Below are 14,775 nucleotides of genomic sequence, written 5' to 3' on the forward strand. Positions count from 1 at the left end.
AAAGAGAGTTGAGAAAAGAAATGGAAAATTATACAATACGAGAAGTATTTTTTGAAGGCGTTAGGAGGCGTTTTCTGGTGAAATTAAAAGCAATTATCGGAGTCGCATGAGCCAACGATGATAAGCCCGATACAAAAGATCTACTTGTTGGTTTTGTTGGAAAGAGTTGCAGAAGCGAAATGAGCCCAGTGCGAATTACAGCCAAGTTTTCAGTTTCACACCAACTAACATTTATGTTGGTTTAAAGTAAGTAGACCTTTTGTAGAGGTACTACAGGTTACCTATCTGATTTTTACCTCAGATAAGCTATACCTACTCGTTAGAATTTGTAATTGATGGAATGGCATAGTGCTGCAGTGTTATTTTCTGTGTATTCCTTCCGTTTTCTGTAGAGGTGTTCATTCGAATAATGAGGTAATTTCTAAACGTATAGGGTTGGAATATTGTACATATTTTTACGTGGATAGGTGCAAGATTGTAAAGAACGATCTTGGAAATGTATTGTCACAAATGCCACGCAAAGCGGATTTATTTTTGCGAAATATTGTGGGTAATTTAGTAATTTAGAATGTGTGTGCTTCGTTGATTAGGTAGGTACTGCCCTGACTCTCTGTATAACTCATATAAAATCAGTAAAAGTGAAAAGTTCGTCAATTGCGGAAGAATACGAGAAAACATGTAATGAAGGGAATGAATCCACATCAAAGGTAATTACCTCTACCTACCTAGTGCACCTTTTTGGTTTGCATGTACATTTAAGTTACATAGCTTCTTTCATCATACAGGTGATATTTAATACACCAACTTTTTTTTTGTTACCAAATCAAACGAAGGAAATTTGAAGAATTGGCGATTGACAAATATTTACATATCGTCAAAGAGTTCAAACATTTTCCTTCAAAGTTGAGACAATAAATCCAAAAAAATCGTTGATATTTTTCAGATTACAAAATTTAATGATTTTTGGTTCTACATATTACCGTTAGTTTTGGATAATTACTGGTAATTTTTTGGTAAATTGTCAATCATTCGGTAGTTTCTGGTAAATTTGTACCGACTTTTTGGAAAAAACTGGTAATTTTTGGTAAGTAATTGTTGGTAATGCTGACTGATAAGCCAATACCAATCGCCACCGAAACAAATAATAGTGTGTGCGATAATACGTATGTATTTTAAATAAACAATGGAGAATAATGAATTAAATACATTATACAGGGTGAGGCATGGGAACCTGACACATTTGTTTTGTCCAGCGCGTCAAGAGGAATGATAGGCGGGACTTCCGCGACCCCGCGTCTGAAAGTAGAAGGATGAAGGTTTTTTTTCTTTTTAGTAGCTTGCGAATATTCATCACTGGATGATGGTGCATCATACGTTTATTTTTGAGCAGATTTATGGCCACGGCTCATATATTACGAGGGGCGGTTAAAGAGTAATGCATCCTGCGTTCATGTGGCAAGCCTAATTCAAGTATTGAACTGAGTGAGTGCTTATTTTGTAGCCTGAAGTCTCAGGAACACGATGGTGTATTCACTTTTTTGATACGATTCATAGAAAAAATGTTGAACAAACCCGAAGTTTATGGAAAAGATTTTCATTTTATGGTCAACACAGGATACAGTCAACGAGTCAACTCAACGAAGTAGGTACACAATCATGCGCGTTTTTTCTTCCGCAACTGAAGGGAAACGATCGTCTGAGTCGTGTTGAGTCGCGCCTGGCGTCTGAAAGATGGCGCTACGTGCCACAATTCCGAAAAAACATTTCAGTATCGAATAATTTTTACGCAACGCTGATTTTGTCTGGCTGCCGCGTTCGCCAGATTTATCTTATTGTAATTACCATCTGTAGGATACTTGAAGTCCGGAGTGAAAATAAATGAACCAAAAACCCTCCAACAATTAAAACGAAATATTATGAGTGAAATCGGTGAAATTTCGGGAGAATTTTTGAAAAAGTTTGAGAAAATTTCCCCAAAAAACCTTGAAAATTGTATCGTTAAAGAGGGCGATCATTTAAGCAGCATAATTTTTAAAACTAAGTGATAAATAAACCTTCATCTTTCTACTATTTTTTGGTGTATTTATTTTTTCAAATGGTTCAGACTGAGTTAGAGTTTTTGCAGTTGTAAATGTGTCAGGTTACCGTGCCTCACCCTGTACATACATAGGTACGAGATGAATTAATTATTAACTAGGTAGATAGTGATACGTTTTAAAATACGTAGGTGAAACATACAGGGTGGGCAAAAATATCGTCAACCCCATAGAAAGTTTTTCATTTAAAATATGGGTTGGCAACGTGAATAGATGCATATGGTTGGTGGAAAGTTATCAACTTATCATTTCAGTCCAACAACCAATCATATGCTATCATTAGGTATTATCATTCACTGTGACCAACCGAAATATTTAGCAGAAAACTTTTTTAGGGGTCCACGATATTTTTGTCCAAAAAAGCATCAGTAGTCGTAAAATTAACTTTCCATCGCGTCTCACATTGGTTCAGATATAAATTTAGCGCGCCAAAAATCAAAAAAATTTAGTGCTCAAATAAAATTCAAAATTGTGCCAAAGTATTAAGTATAGTCTAGAACCTACATATCCAGAGTATTGAGACTGGAAGTAGCGCTGTTGTTGCCTAATCTATGAGACAAGATGTCACTATACACATGATAAGAATAGTGGTTACTTGAGGGTGTTTTTAAAATGCATGTCTTTTCCAGTCATCATATGCAAAAGCAATAACCCAATATATCATTTTAAAGCTGAGTTTCTCTAGTTTTGCATGGTGTATGTGTTTTTTCATTTTCGTTTGATGGGTGCTTCGATTTTGCAAAAAAAGAAAGTACATTTTTTGAATTTTTTCTACTGATATTTTAGAGTCAAACTATTTCCGTCCTAGAGATACCAAAAAAAACTCATTGGCATTTAGAAGGCCCAAGTATCAGGTCTAAGACTATGCATACACTTTTTCCGCCTTCTTCCGCCTTTGGCTCTTTTTACACATTTTAGATTTCACATAATACAGCCTAAATCATCAAAAAATATGAGTATTTTTGACACCCCACTCAAAAAATTCAAAAATGTACCTCTCATCATCTACTCTTGAGGGCTCATTTTGAGGCTAAGCTAAAGAAAGTTAAAAACAAATTTGGAAGGCAAAAATTTGTAAATTTTGACACCCCACTCGAAAAATTCAAAAATTTACAATTGAGCATACCCCTTCGAGAGCCCATTTTAGGGATAGGGTAAAAAATGATGTTAAAAACGAATTTAGAAGGCAAAAATATGTAGATTTTGACACCCCACTGAAAAAATTCAAAAATTTACCACTCAGCACCCCCCTTTGAGGGCTCATTTTGGGGCTAGGGTAAAAAAATAACATCAAAAATGAACTCAGCGTCTCAAATTACCCCTTATTACACATCTAGAAATTTACAATATCGAAGTTTTGATTTTTGGTGCGCTAAATTTCAAGACGCGTCTGTGGATTTATGAGTATTGTGCTGGGAAACTAAATTTGAATGACTTAAATTTAAGCAGTTATCCTAGATGACACATAAACTTAAAAATACTCGTAGATGTGAAAAAAGATTATTCAGTAGAAAATTTCACTCATGTGAATAACACGTGGACGTATAATTGCTGAAATGTTGGAGCGAAGTCATGGGATAGAAGTAAAATTATTTGGTTTGAAATCTTGAAGTCCATTTGTTCGCGCGCTAATTGATGAAATTATATGAATACCAGAAAATTAGCTGTATAAAAATACAAAAACAAAGCGTAAAATGTGAAAATGCGATTTGGAAACGGATTATACTTATACATATTGTAGTCTACGTTATAAGCTCTTTTTCCATAGGGAGATGGAACACCTCTATTCTTTTTGCATTTTCGACCCGTATTAGGTATGTGTGATATAGGTACCTAGACCTACAAAACGCTTTCAAACTATCCTATATATTGTAGGATGGATCGCGAAAATGAAGTCAGCAGGTTTTAACCAAATTCAACAGAAACATTCATTTTGAGTTTAAAGTTAATGTAGGTATAATATGTAGATGATTTGTGAGGGGGGGGGGCTCAAAAACCGGTTTTTACGCCACTAAGCATTATAAGACTTTAAATTTTTTCCCAACATTGCCAAAACATTGTTCTGTAGATTATGAGAGATGTCCAATCGGAGACTAATTTTTCCCATTAAATTAACAAGCATTAATTTCTAGTTTTTGTTATCGATCCTAAAATATTCTCCACATTTTTTTTTACGGAAAAGTTCAATAAATGTGAAATAATTCTGTATGTAATTTGCTCTTCACGACAGGAAATGCTAAGACTAACTACGTATATGTACGTAGTTGTTGAACAGTTTTTAAAAAAAAATGAGTTTTGAATGATTTTTTTGTGCTTAAGAAATGTCTTAGTGTTTTTACCCTACTCGTTTAATGATAACGCCAAATCGATAGGTTACTTTTTTGGAAAAATGTTACTGTCATCCCGCTATAAAGTCGTCCTCATCTTTTAGAAACCATTGTGTGAATAGGTAGTAGACTTATGTGATTATCTCTTCTGCCACTTATATGGTTTTGCTACGTGGGTCGGTGGGAATGTGTGAGGATAAATACTCCCTACCTACAGTTATAGTAGGTACATATTTACAATTTATTTTTAAATTTTACGTACCTTTACTCGGGGGACTAGGAAAAGCCCACTGTGAACCACCGGAAGAATCTTTATAAAAACCGAAGTACTTTATTAGGCTTGGTTTCGTTTTCAAAGACATGAAAGCGGGACCCCTATTTTTTCCAACTTCAATTGATGATCCATCTATTGCGATTCGAATCCAGAATTTACGCCATTCTTCGCCGGATACGATATTTTTCTCATCATGTATGGATTGTGGTTTCCCGTAACTGATATTTCGGATTGTCGCATATGAACCCTCACGCACGCCCAAGACTACATCAAAAATAATCTCATCAGCTTCGTATGTTACATAATTTTTTGTAGTAAACCTTATCATAGCTCCATTGTCAATTTTTACGTCGAATGTCAAAAAAATTCCATCATCATTTTTTATCTCTTTGATGGGATAAAAGGCATAAGAACCCGAAGTAGACATTTGAGTTCTGTATCGGAGAAGATCTGCAAAAAAATGAAAATTAGAAAAAAGTAGGTGGTGTGCTGATCATGACTTGCTAAAATGCCTCAAATTTACATACGTGTACAATTATGAAGTATCGATGGTTTTGAAAAATTTCTAAGTGATAGACGACTGAATGTAGCGTGCACTAATGGATAGATGAAGGCTGGTAAATAAGGGTAAGAAGGGGGGTAGGTTCTTCTGCTGACCACATTACTATCGAGAGGAGAAAAATCATTCGTTTCTATCTAACATGCAAAAATGGGATAACTCAGTTCCTAGAATATTCTATTCGTAATGCAAACACATTCGTAAAGTCCTATTCCGTAACTGTTTTTCCCCAATTAGTGATTATTCTTGCGAAGAACGCGATTTTCGACAGAAAAAAGGTTCATGGAATATGAAACGCATCAAAACTTTTAAAGCGCTGTAGAGGTGAAACAATAAGCATTCTAGAAAAAATAACGTATATCAAAGTTCTACAAAATTAAATTTCCAATCGTCACAATGTGATTTTAGTTTTTTTTATTCTAGGATGAGGTTTTGTTTTCGAGATATTAGCAGTGGCGTAGCCAAGGGGGGAGAAGGGGGCCATACCCCCCTTGCGAGCAGAAATTTGAAAGAAAACATGCAAAAACGGTCGTCTTTTTGTTGTTTCGACCCATTTTTTTCAACAAATTTTCGCTCCCGCTTCGCTCGAGCTGTAATTTTGCCTTAATTTTCAACATAAGAAAATTACTCATCATTTCGATTTTTCGTGCCTAAAAATCTGGGTTTGCCCCCTCCTTGAGAAAATCCTGGCTACGCCACTGGATATTAGCAAAAAAACGTAGAAATCTACTCCATCAACAGTAACTTCGGTTATTCTTAATACAAGATGCCATGCCAGTCTGAAACTTCGGCTTCAACTTTTAAGTACCTACATTCTCTTTGAATGCAGCTAAAAATAGACATACCTACCTAATCAAGTCTGCCAATTGTGCCTGTATTGATGCAATGCTACCACTTTTTCTCTAAACTACAAAATTTTAGTCATCTCTTTTTTGTGTGGTAGAACTCAATTAGCTACCTGTATTCGTATCAAGCCGATTTCTGGGGACACTTCGTATACCTATACATTTTTTTGACCAACCTGTCGAGTATACATAGAAACCGAGGGAGAGACATAATTGACAATTTTTGTTCAGCAGCAAGTAATAAACGAAATGAAGAGGTTGGTGTTTGTTTGGAAAATACGAGTAGGTTTCATGTATGCTCGGAGTATTACGTTCGGTTGAAATAGAAACCATCAAAAAATACCAAGACAAGTTGGTTCAATTTACTTCCAAGCCCCCCAATAGACGCCTGCGTCCACAAATATCCCAAAATATACTTACATGTTTTTTAAAATTTGTCATTTTTAATAAAAATAAAAACAACCAAAGATAATCGCGTGAAATAGCGTATCCGCTGAACCGTGTGAAACAGTGACTAACTGTAAATGCAACAAAAATCTATATTTTTCTAGCAATATTGGAGGTGAGTACTTCTCTGTTTTACCCTGAAATAAAATCCGAAATCGTTGGGATGTTTTTTTCAAAAATCCATAAGTTTGAAAGAAAAATTGATTTGTATATTAAGTTTTTCGGTTTTATTTCATTTTCCCCGATGGAAAAATAAGTTACGTACCTACTTATTTGATATCGTGAATATTCGATTTTTTTTTCAATTTATAGGTATTTGGGCCGCAAAACACATTTCAAAAAACAAAAAAGTAGTACATACTTGAAACACATAAAACCCACCCAAGCAAGAAATACAGTAAAATTCCTACCATATTTTATATCAATGGTACATACCTATTATACACATAGGCATAAAATGGCCGTATTATGAATGAAATAAAATTCCTTACATCCCTGAAGGAGATTTAGAATTACTCGTATGTACCTATACAAACGTACCTGTGTTGATGTTCTTGGAACACACAAAATTCCACCAAACATGATAAATCTCTTTTTTACTGGTGAAGCCAAAATACTTGATCGGCCAAGGCTGGACTTTTACAGACATGAAGGCGGGTTTCCCATTCTTTCCTACTTCAATTGACGATCCGTCTGAGGTAATTCGAATCCAAAACTGACGCCAATCATCAACTGATAAAAGGTTATCCGTTTCATTGTATATACAGAATTGGTCTGTTAGATGTGAGTGGATTGTTGCAAGTGCACCACTTGGACCATCCAAAGATACTTTAAAAAATTGCTGATGGTCCATTTCTTGTTGATTTGTTGATGAGAAAGTGATGACAGCAGTTCTTGGAGTTTTCACATTGAACTTGAGAAAAATATCGTTTTCATTTTTTATTGCGCCGATGGGATAAAATATGTGCGCTCCTCCATGGCTGCTTATGCTTCTGTATTTAGGAAGATCTGCAATAAATGGGTTCAAAAATTACTAAGGAAGGTAGTAGGTATGTACTTGTATAATTACGGGTGCCTAGCGCTGAGACGATTCGCTGATTGTTTAGCTGTAAGCGAGTGTCACACTGCACAATTTTATCTACTCATGTCTCATAGATACATACTTATTCCACAGTTAGAAATATATTCCCAATTTTAAACACAGACCTTTTCAACTTCACTCAATCTTTTCAGAATTCGTTTTAAAATTTTTTGAAGAATATTCTGAATTAACTTCTGTGATTTTTAAATTTAACAGAAAAGGATCTGTGTGCGAGTAAGTGAGTATAGGTATGGCTTAAGTAAGTGAGGTAACTGGGTCGAGAAAAAGATTACCTACCGTTTAAAAAACTATCTGCAAGCTTACCTTCTTCTCTAACACATTCCGCTAATGGATCTCCTGTTGTTCCATTTGAGCAACTGCATATGGGAACATGATTGTCTACTTTGCATGATGTATTTTCGCCGCAGGTTCCGTCGACATTGCATGGATTTTTGCATGTTTTCTCGATGCAGGCTTCGGTTTGTGGACATTCCGAGTTGAAAATGCATTCTAGTCTGCATGTTGAAGGCGAACCAAGTTCGTTTCTCCTACAAGAACATATGGCGTGGTTGTCTTTTTGTTTACATTCGCTGTTTGGTCCGCATGGTGAAGGCATGCAAACATTTCTCGCTGAATCGCAAAAACAAAATATGAAAAATAAATAAAATATCGTACGTAGGTATTATAAGTAGACCACATGGTTACAAGGGCGTATTCAGGGGGGGTGATTTGGGGTACAATCACCCCCCAGGGCCAAACAAATCCTTATGGTAATATAATTTCCTACAATTTCTTGCATTGAATCACAGGAAAAAAATCATGTTGTTTTATGCTTCTAGGGAGATAATTTGCTACAAACTTCAAAATTCATAGAAAATCACATTATCTTCCTAGGTAATTGCATAATCTGTGTACTAATTATTTTTGTTTCTTGAATTATGAATTTCCAATGCTTTTGTTTGCTTTCCTTTTTTGAAATTGAAATTTCTGGAAGCATATTTTTCGTTATTATAAGGGAGAAAAAGTGCTCCTTTTGTTCCAGCTTACTGATCATTATTGGAATTGAATAGGTACTGGGATTTTTCTCCCTCATAACGAAAAGTATGTTATCCAACTCAGGAGTAAAAATGATTTTTGACAATTTTGAATTATTTTTCTCGCGACGCTTGGGCAATAAACCTCGAAAATTGTCAAAAATCACTATCGCTCCCTAGTTGAACAAACTACTAATTCAAGTCTGAGGACGTGAGGAGTGTCAAGTTAAATCCAGAAAAATCAATTTTACAATCAGAAATGTAGTATTTTTTACTCTTTGGATTGACACATTTCCAAAATTTTGCCCTCGCTTCGCTCATGCATGTCTGAATTTCATTATAAATAAGTATAAACAATTTACTGGATAAATTTCAAAAACCTCACTTTGATCAACACGTTCTTCAAGCTGAAATTCAGCATGAAAATGTCTGAAATGTGCCTACTATTGACATTTTTATGCATATGAGCCCGTTGAGAATTTTGTGTTTTTTGTCCCCTACTTATGAGTCATTCATCACCCCCCAGGGGGAAATCCTGGATACGGGCTTGCATGGTTATCATGACGATGTCTGATCCATTGACTCAGCAGCTTACCTAATTAAAAATTTACGTTAGGTGTAGGTATAGATACGTTGGTAGATATTTTACTCACCTATGTTATTATTTTCAAGACTTGGAAAAGTCCAGCTAGCGAAACTGTCACCACTAGCAAATCCATAATACTTAATTGGCGTAGACTCCGTTTTCAAAGACATGAAAGCAGATCCTCCATTCTTTCCGACTTGAATTGATGCTCCATCTGGGGTGATTCGAATCCACAACTGACGCCATTCGTCGGGCGACAATATATCTTTCTCGCGATATTCGCTTCCTGGTCCATCGAGTTCGGAGGTCTTGATAGCTGAAATTGTATTCGTAGTATATCCTCCTAAAATTACTATAAAAACTTTCTCGTCGTTTTTCACAGTTTCATTTGTGTGTGAAAAAATAATGATGGCGTCTTGATCAGTTTTCACATTGAATTTTAGAAAAATTCCTTCGTCATTTTTTATATCTCTGATAGGATAAAACGTGTAAGCGTTATCGTAGGTTATCAAAGTTCTATATCGTTGATTATCTGTAAAAAATGAAGATGCTTAGTACATAAGTAAGTACAATTACTATCTTACCAATGGTAAGTTGCACTATTGCGACGAGAGAATTTAAATTTTAGAGTGACAGCCTGAGCTACACAAAATACTCCTTCGACTTTTTAAGTAGATCGAAAAAGGGGAGAATTTTCACGTTTAAAAATTGAAATTTTCCATGTTTGTAAAATAAAAATGATCGGCTGCAGCGAGTATTACAAAAATATTCTTGAAGCGCGTACCTATTCTCAGGCATTTTAATTCAGCGGCTTCTTTCCCAAAATTTTCGAATGGAATGCGCATTGAAAAATTTAATTATGATTTTATACGTACCTACGTTACTGTTTTCAAAACACAGAAAAGCATAGCGAACAGGATCGGACGAGCTAGCAAATCCGTAGTACTTAATTTGACGAGGCTCTACTCTCGAAGACATGAACGGGGCGCTGCCGTTCTTTCCAACTTCAATTGAAGTTCCATCCGAGGTAATTCGAATCCAGAATTGACGCCATTCTTTAGATGATACCATGTTCTTTTCGTAGTGTACATGTTCTGCAGGTTTGCGTGACTCAGTAGCTTGTATCTTGGAAATACCGCTTACCTAGGAAACCAACAATTCCTCACAAGCAACTCCTCGTGCTCAATTCTTCGCCTATGACAATTCCTCGTGTACAAGACTGTTTCTTTGAAATTATTTCACACTCGAGTTAATTCAGTTGTTTCGAAACAAAGTTACTTACTGATATGATTACAGCTCCGAATTCAGCTACAATAGCTGGAAGAGCTAAATTTCAAGGCTATTGAAGCAAATTTTTGGAAAAAAAAAAAGGGTTCCAACTGAAGAATTATTGTCTTTTCAAGCATCAAAACGGTTATAAACACGTAGATTGAAGTTCATTTTCTGTATAGTATTTTATTTTATCTGACTATTAAGAACTTGAAAATAAATCCCAGAATTGCTAGAGTCAAGTCATACCAAACATTCAAAAAAGACTTAAATATTCCATCAGACTTTTTTTCTATTTAGGATTGTAAGCGTGGTGATATGACTTTAGTCAAAAATATATTCATTATTTAAAAGTTCCCTATGGAAAGGAGACTTCATGTGCTTTCATTTTACATTCCACTAATTTGAGAGCGAGAAATTGTTTTAGGCTAAGAATCGTATTGTGGCAAAATTGTCACTAATGTAATCTCACTTGAATAACGAGGCACATCAGTCATCACTAACCTTACTCGGATTGCCAGGCTCATCATTAATCTCTTCTGGATCATCAGGCTCATTACCAATATCACTCGGATAGTCAGGCTCATCACCAACCTTACTCGGATTGTCAGGCTCATCATTAACCTTACTCGGATTGGCAGGCTCATCATTAACCTCTTCTGGATCATCAGGCTCATCACCAATATCACTCGGATAGACAGGCTCATCATCATTCTTACTTGGATTGTCAGGCTCAACATGCATGAGCACTTTTAAAGCTTTTTGATCACGGTCTGTAAATTGATTTGTTGGAGAAAATATGATGTTGATTTCGCGTTCACCTTTTACGTTGAATTTTAAGAAAAATCCTCCTTCATTTTGTATCTCTTCAATTGGATAAAATACATACGAAGAATTGTTTGTTGTTAAATGTCTGCACTTTGGAAAATCTGCAAAAAAAAAGAAAACACGTGGTGAGAGGGTAGGATGGGTTTGAATGGTTCGAAAGGTCAACTAGACCAGGCAGAAGCCTGACGTCGCTATATGCGTTCGCAAGGTTGGTTGTTGGTCTGCTTCATTTTAGTGACAACCTAACCTGATTTCAATTTCATTTTTCACCAGTTGCCTTCACAATGCATTAATACGTGTTTTTTGTGCTGAAAAATTTTATTTTTGTATTTATGAAAATTATGAGAATTTCAGTCTGTTTAATGGCTAGTGCATGTCAACTTGAATACACATGATAGATTTATAAAATGTTGCGCTCTAAAATAAGTAACGTTGTCAGTATTCGATCTATCAATTACGATAAAAAGTGTAAGAATTTTAAAACTACGCCAAAACAATGATAGATTAACTGGACTATGTGGATCAAAACAAAATAGGAACATCTCAATTGGTTTGGTCATTTTTTCATTTTTGGTTCACTGTTCTAATTGAATCTCATCAACCAATTGGATCATTTTCGAACGCTAAAAAGTCAATTTTGTTTGTTAGGTAAGTAGGGTACCTATTAACCTATTGAAAAATTTTCAAAATTTTTTTGCATGAGAATTTTAAAAAAATTATTTACTTTTTAGTGTGGCTTACATGTTTAAAAAATGATGAATTATTGTAGTGTATTGTTTTCAGTAGTTCCATGAAACTCCATATTATAGCTCGGTCCATAACTTGATGGTAAGGTTAATTGGACCGAACTGAGTTTTTTTTTTCATATTTTGTTTTTCATGTGGTTCCTGATAATTTTTACATGTCATGAGTGAAAAATGTAGCTGAAAGTCTTCTCTATAAGATGCAATGTTCGATCTCTATCCAAACCTATCACATGCTACACAGGACACGAAAGTAAATAAAATGGTCCATCTAACCCCATACCATTGATCTATAGGTACATACACTAAAATCAATGCCCCATACTACGTATCTATCTACGTAATGCACTCTTTAGTGAAATCATTTCAACAGGATACCATCTGATTTTATCTAATTGTTGAAATGCAGTTACCGGATACACGTTTCTGATTAATATACGAACCGTTTGGAAGGTCGTATAAATAACTGATGCGATGACTGATGAGTAATCGTGAAATCCCATTACATTACAGACATTTCGACGATTATTTTTTGGCGTGTGCATACAGTCAGAGTTCGGTACTCGGTGATTATCATCTGTAAGTAAACATTTTCGTTGCTGTTTTGTAGCGCGTACTTTTTTCGTTTTTTCTTGGCGGTGGGGAGGCAGAAAGAGGAAATGGAGTATCCTCAAATAAGAGAGGCTGATTTTTCAGAAAATAGTTATTGGTAGCTTTTCGACTCTGCAGCTCCTTAATGGTTCGCAATACAGCGTAATAAAAATGTTTCTGCTCTACAAGAGTGTTGAAGATAAATTTTATGGGTGGGGAGGAGGGGAATGTATACTCCTTATTTGCTGTAAAAATCAAGGTTTTAAATGGCGCTGAAATCATTTTTGAAGACCATTTGGCCCCAAAACCCAAACTGCACTTCATGATATGTACACAATTGGAAATTCCCAAAAAGGTAGGCATCGAAATGCGGGGTTTCTCCTACATAACCGCTAAAATAGTCTCCAAAATGTTTGTAAAATACCCAGAATCTTTCAAAATAATGCAATTCTGATATGCATAAAATTACAGGTTATAAACAAACAAAAATGTTATTTTGCATCTCTATTTGACGCGACGTCTTCCGAACAAAGGGAATTTTCGTTCATATTCTTGCTGGAGTGCATTTTAAAAAAAGTTAGCTGTATCCGAAAATCATTCAAATTGAATTTTATGTCATATATTTGAAATTTTAAAATGTATTTGCATAGTTCACTGATTTTATAATTAGGCCTAATTTTTGTGATGAAAAAATAGTGGTTGTAAGAGAACAATTATTCCCACCGAGTTGAAAAATAAAAATCGAATACCTGCATTGAAAGAATTCTGAGCCATGAGTTGGAAAATAGAAACAAAAAAAAAATTTTTAATGAAAGGAAAAAGGAATTATATGTGACGACGTCCAGTAAAAGGAACCTTACAGTAAAAATTATAATTTTATCGGAGAGTTTTTTAAAGTTAGCCTTCATTTTTTCATGTAACTTGTGACCGACCGTGCCCAACAAAACCAACCATATCATCAAAAATTCAACATTCTTTTTTTTTCAAAAATTTGATCTTTACTTACTTACCCTTAAAATTCATTTAAAACATTTTCCCGCATATTTTCAAGAAAACACGAGTATATAAAGCTTTACTTACCCTTTTCGTCGCCACCTTTATTCATTTTATCTGCTCTGCTATTTATATCATTTTGACCGTCGATTCTACACAGAACAATAATAATCATCAAATAAACACCAATCGTTTTGATTTGTGAAAGCATTTTGTATGAATGCTAATTTTATCAAGTAAGTATCACTTTCTCATTTGAATCTCGTTCAAACACAACTGCACTAATAAATACGTTCGTTGCATTTATATAGGGAAAGATACATACCACACAGCGTACTTGGAACTGTAAAATATTAATCATTTAAATAATTTTTAATAATTTGTGAGATAAGGTATAACAACAGGAAACTCGGAATTGTATTTTTATAATTACGTTTCCCGACAATTGGAAATGCTATTTTTCACAGCTTTGAAATTTTTTGAAATCGTCACCAAAGTTTGAGCTCAAAATTCTTTCCAAATTCACAAAAAAATTATGATAGAAATTTTTGATCATCTCATTTTGAAATTGGAAACCATTTTGATAGATTGCCGTTGACACTTCTTCAAAATTATCAAAAATCATATGCATCAAGTTCCGTAGTGGGCGCGATTCTAATTGTTTATTTTTATTCGCGATTCGTGATTCGAATCAATTTTATGACAATTCTTGGGATTCGAACTGATCCAATCGTGAAAATGGGCAGTGATTGGTGATTCGAAAATATTAACGATTCGTATGTGTTCATGATTCGAATAATTTTCTTCTCTTTCAATTCGATTTTTCGAAAGTCCGCTGGGGCTCCATTGATAGCTGAAAATGGTTGAAAACCGTTTCCAATCGGCTGGTCAAAAGTGGGACATATTTCAAATTTTAAATATTTTGTAGATTAATTTGGTAAATTTTTATTTATTTTTTCTTATTTTAGGCCCAAATTTAATTTTCAAAAATTTCCCAAGATTCGAAAAATGCACTTAAGCACCTGAAGTTTCGGCTGGTGGTGTGGTATCTTTCGGGTTAAAAATTTTTCAGCAAGGTCTGCAATTTCTAACTTCAACTGCT

At 34.8% G+C, this 14,775-nt stretch overlaps 2 protein-coding genes across 2 annotated transcripts in view; one reads left to right on the top strand and one right to left on the bottom strand.

Annotated features, from left to right (window-relative positions):
• The window catches only part of LOC135848027 (uncharacterized), a 623,146-nt gene that overhangs the window by 488,949 nt on the left and 119,422 nt on the right, over positions 1 to 14,775 (top strand). The gene's annotated exons all lie outside the window — the stretch shown is intronic.
• Positions 1,153 to 14,001, bottom strand: LOC135848019 (uncharacterized). Its single transcript, XM_065367786.1, has 8 exons — positions 13,761 to 14,001; positions 11,023 to 11,447; positions 10,125 to 10,392; positions 9,317 to 9,781; positions 7,954 to 8,259; positions 7,089 to 7,556; positions 4,686 to 5,147; positions 1,153 to 3,760 (listed from the first exon to the last, which is right to left on the bottom strand). Exons 1-8 carry the CDS (start codon positions 13,882 to 13,884, stop codon positions 3,738 to 3,740), a joined length of 2,541 nt encoding a protein of 846 aa, XP_065223858.1. The 5' UTR covers positions 13,885 to 14,001; the 3' UTR covers positions 1,153 to 3,737.

The sequence above is a fragment of the Planococcus citri genome, chromosome 5 (assembly GCF_950023065.1).
Source record: "Planococcus citri chromosome 5, ihPlaCitr1.1, whole genome shotgun sequence".
Classification (NCBI taxonomy): Eukaryota; Metazoa; Arthropoda; class Insecta; order Hemiptera; family Pseudococcidae; genus Planococcus; species Planococcus citri.

Excerpts from the sequence above, each read along its gene's own strand:
- LOC135848019 (XM_065367786.1), bottom strand. The coding sequence starts at position 13,884 with ATGCTTTCACAAATCAAAACGATTGGTGTTTATTTGATGATTATTATT. Across the intron at positions 7,557-7,953 it reads GGAATGTGTTAGAGAAGAAG|ATCTTCCTAAATACAGAAGC; the intron begins GTAAGCTTGCAG and ends CATTTATTGCAG. Across the intron at positions 3,761-4,685 it reads TCCTAGTCCCCCGAGTAAAG|CTAATTTTCTGGTATTCATA; the intron begins GTACGTAAAATT and ends ATTTTTATACAG.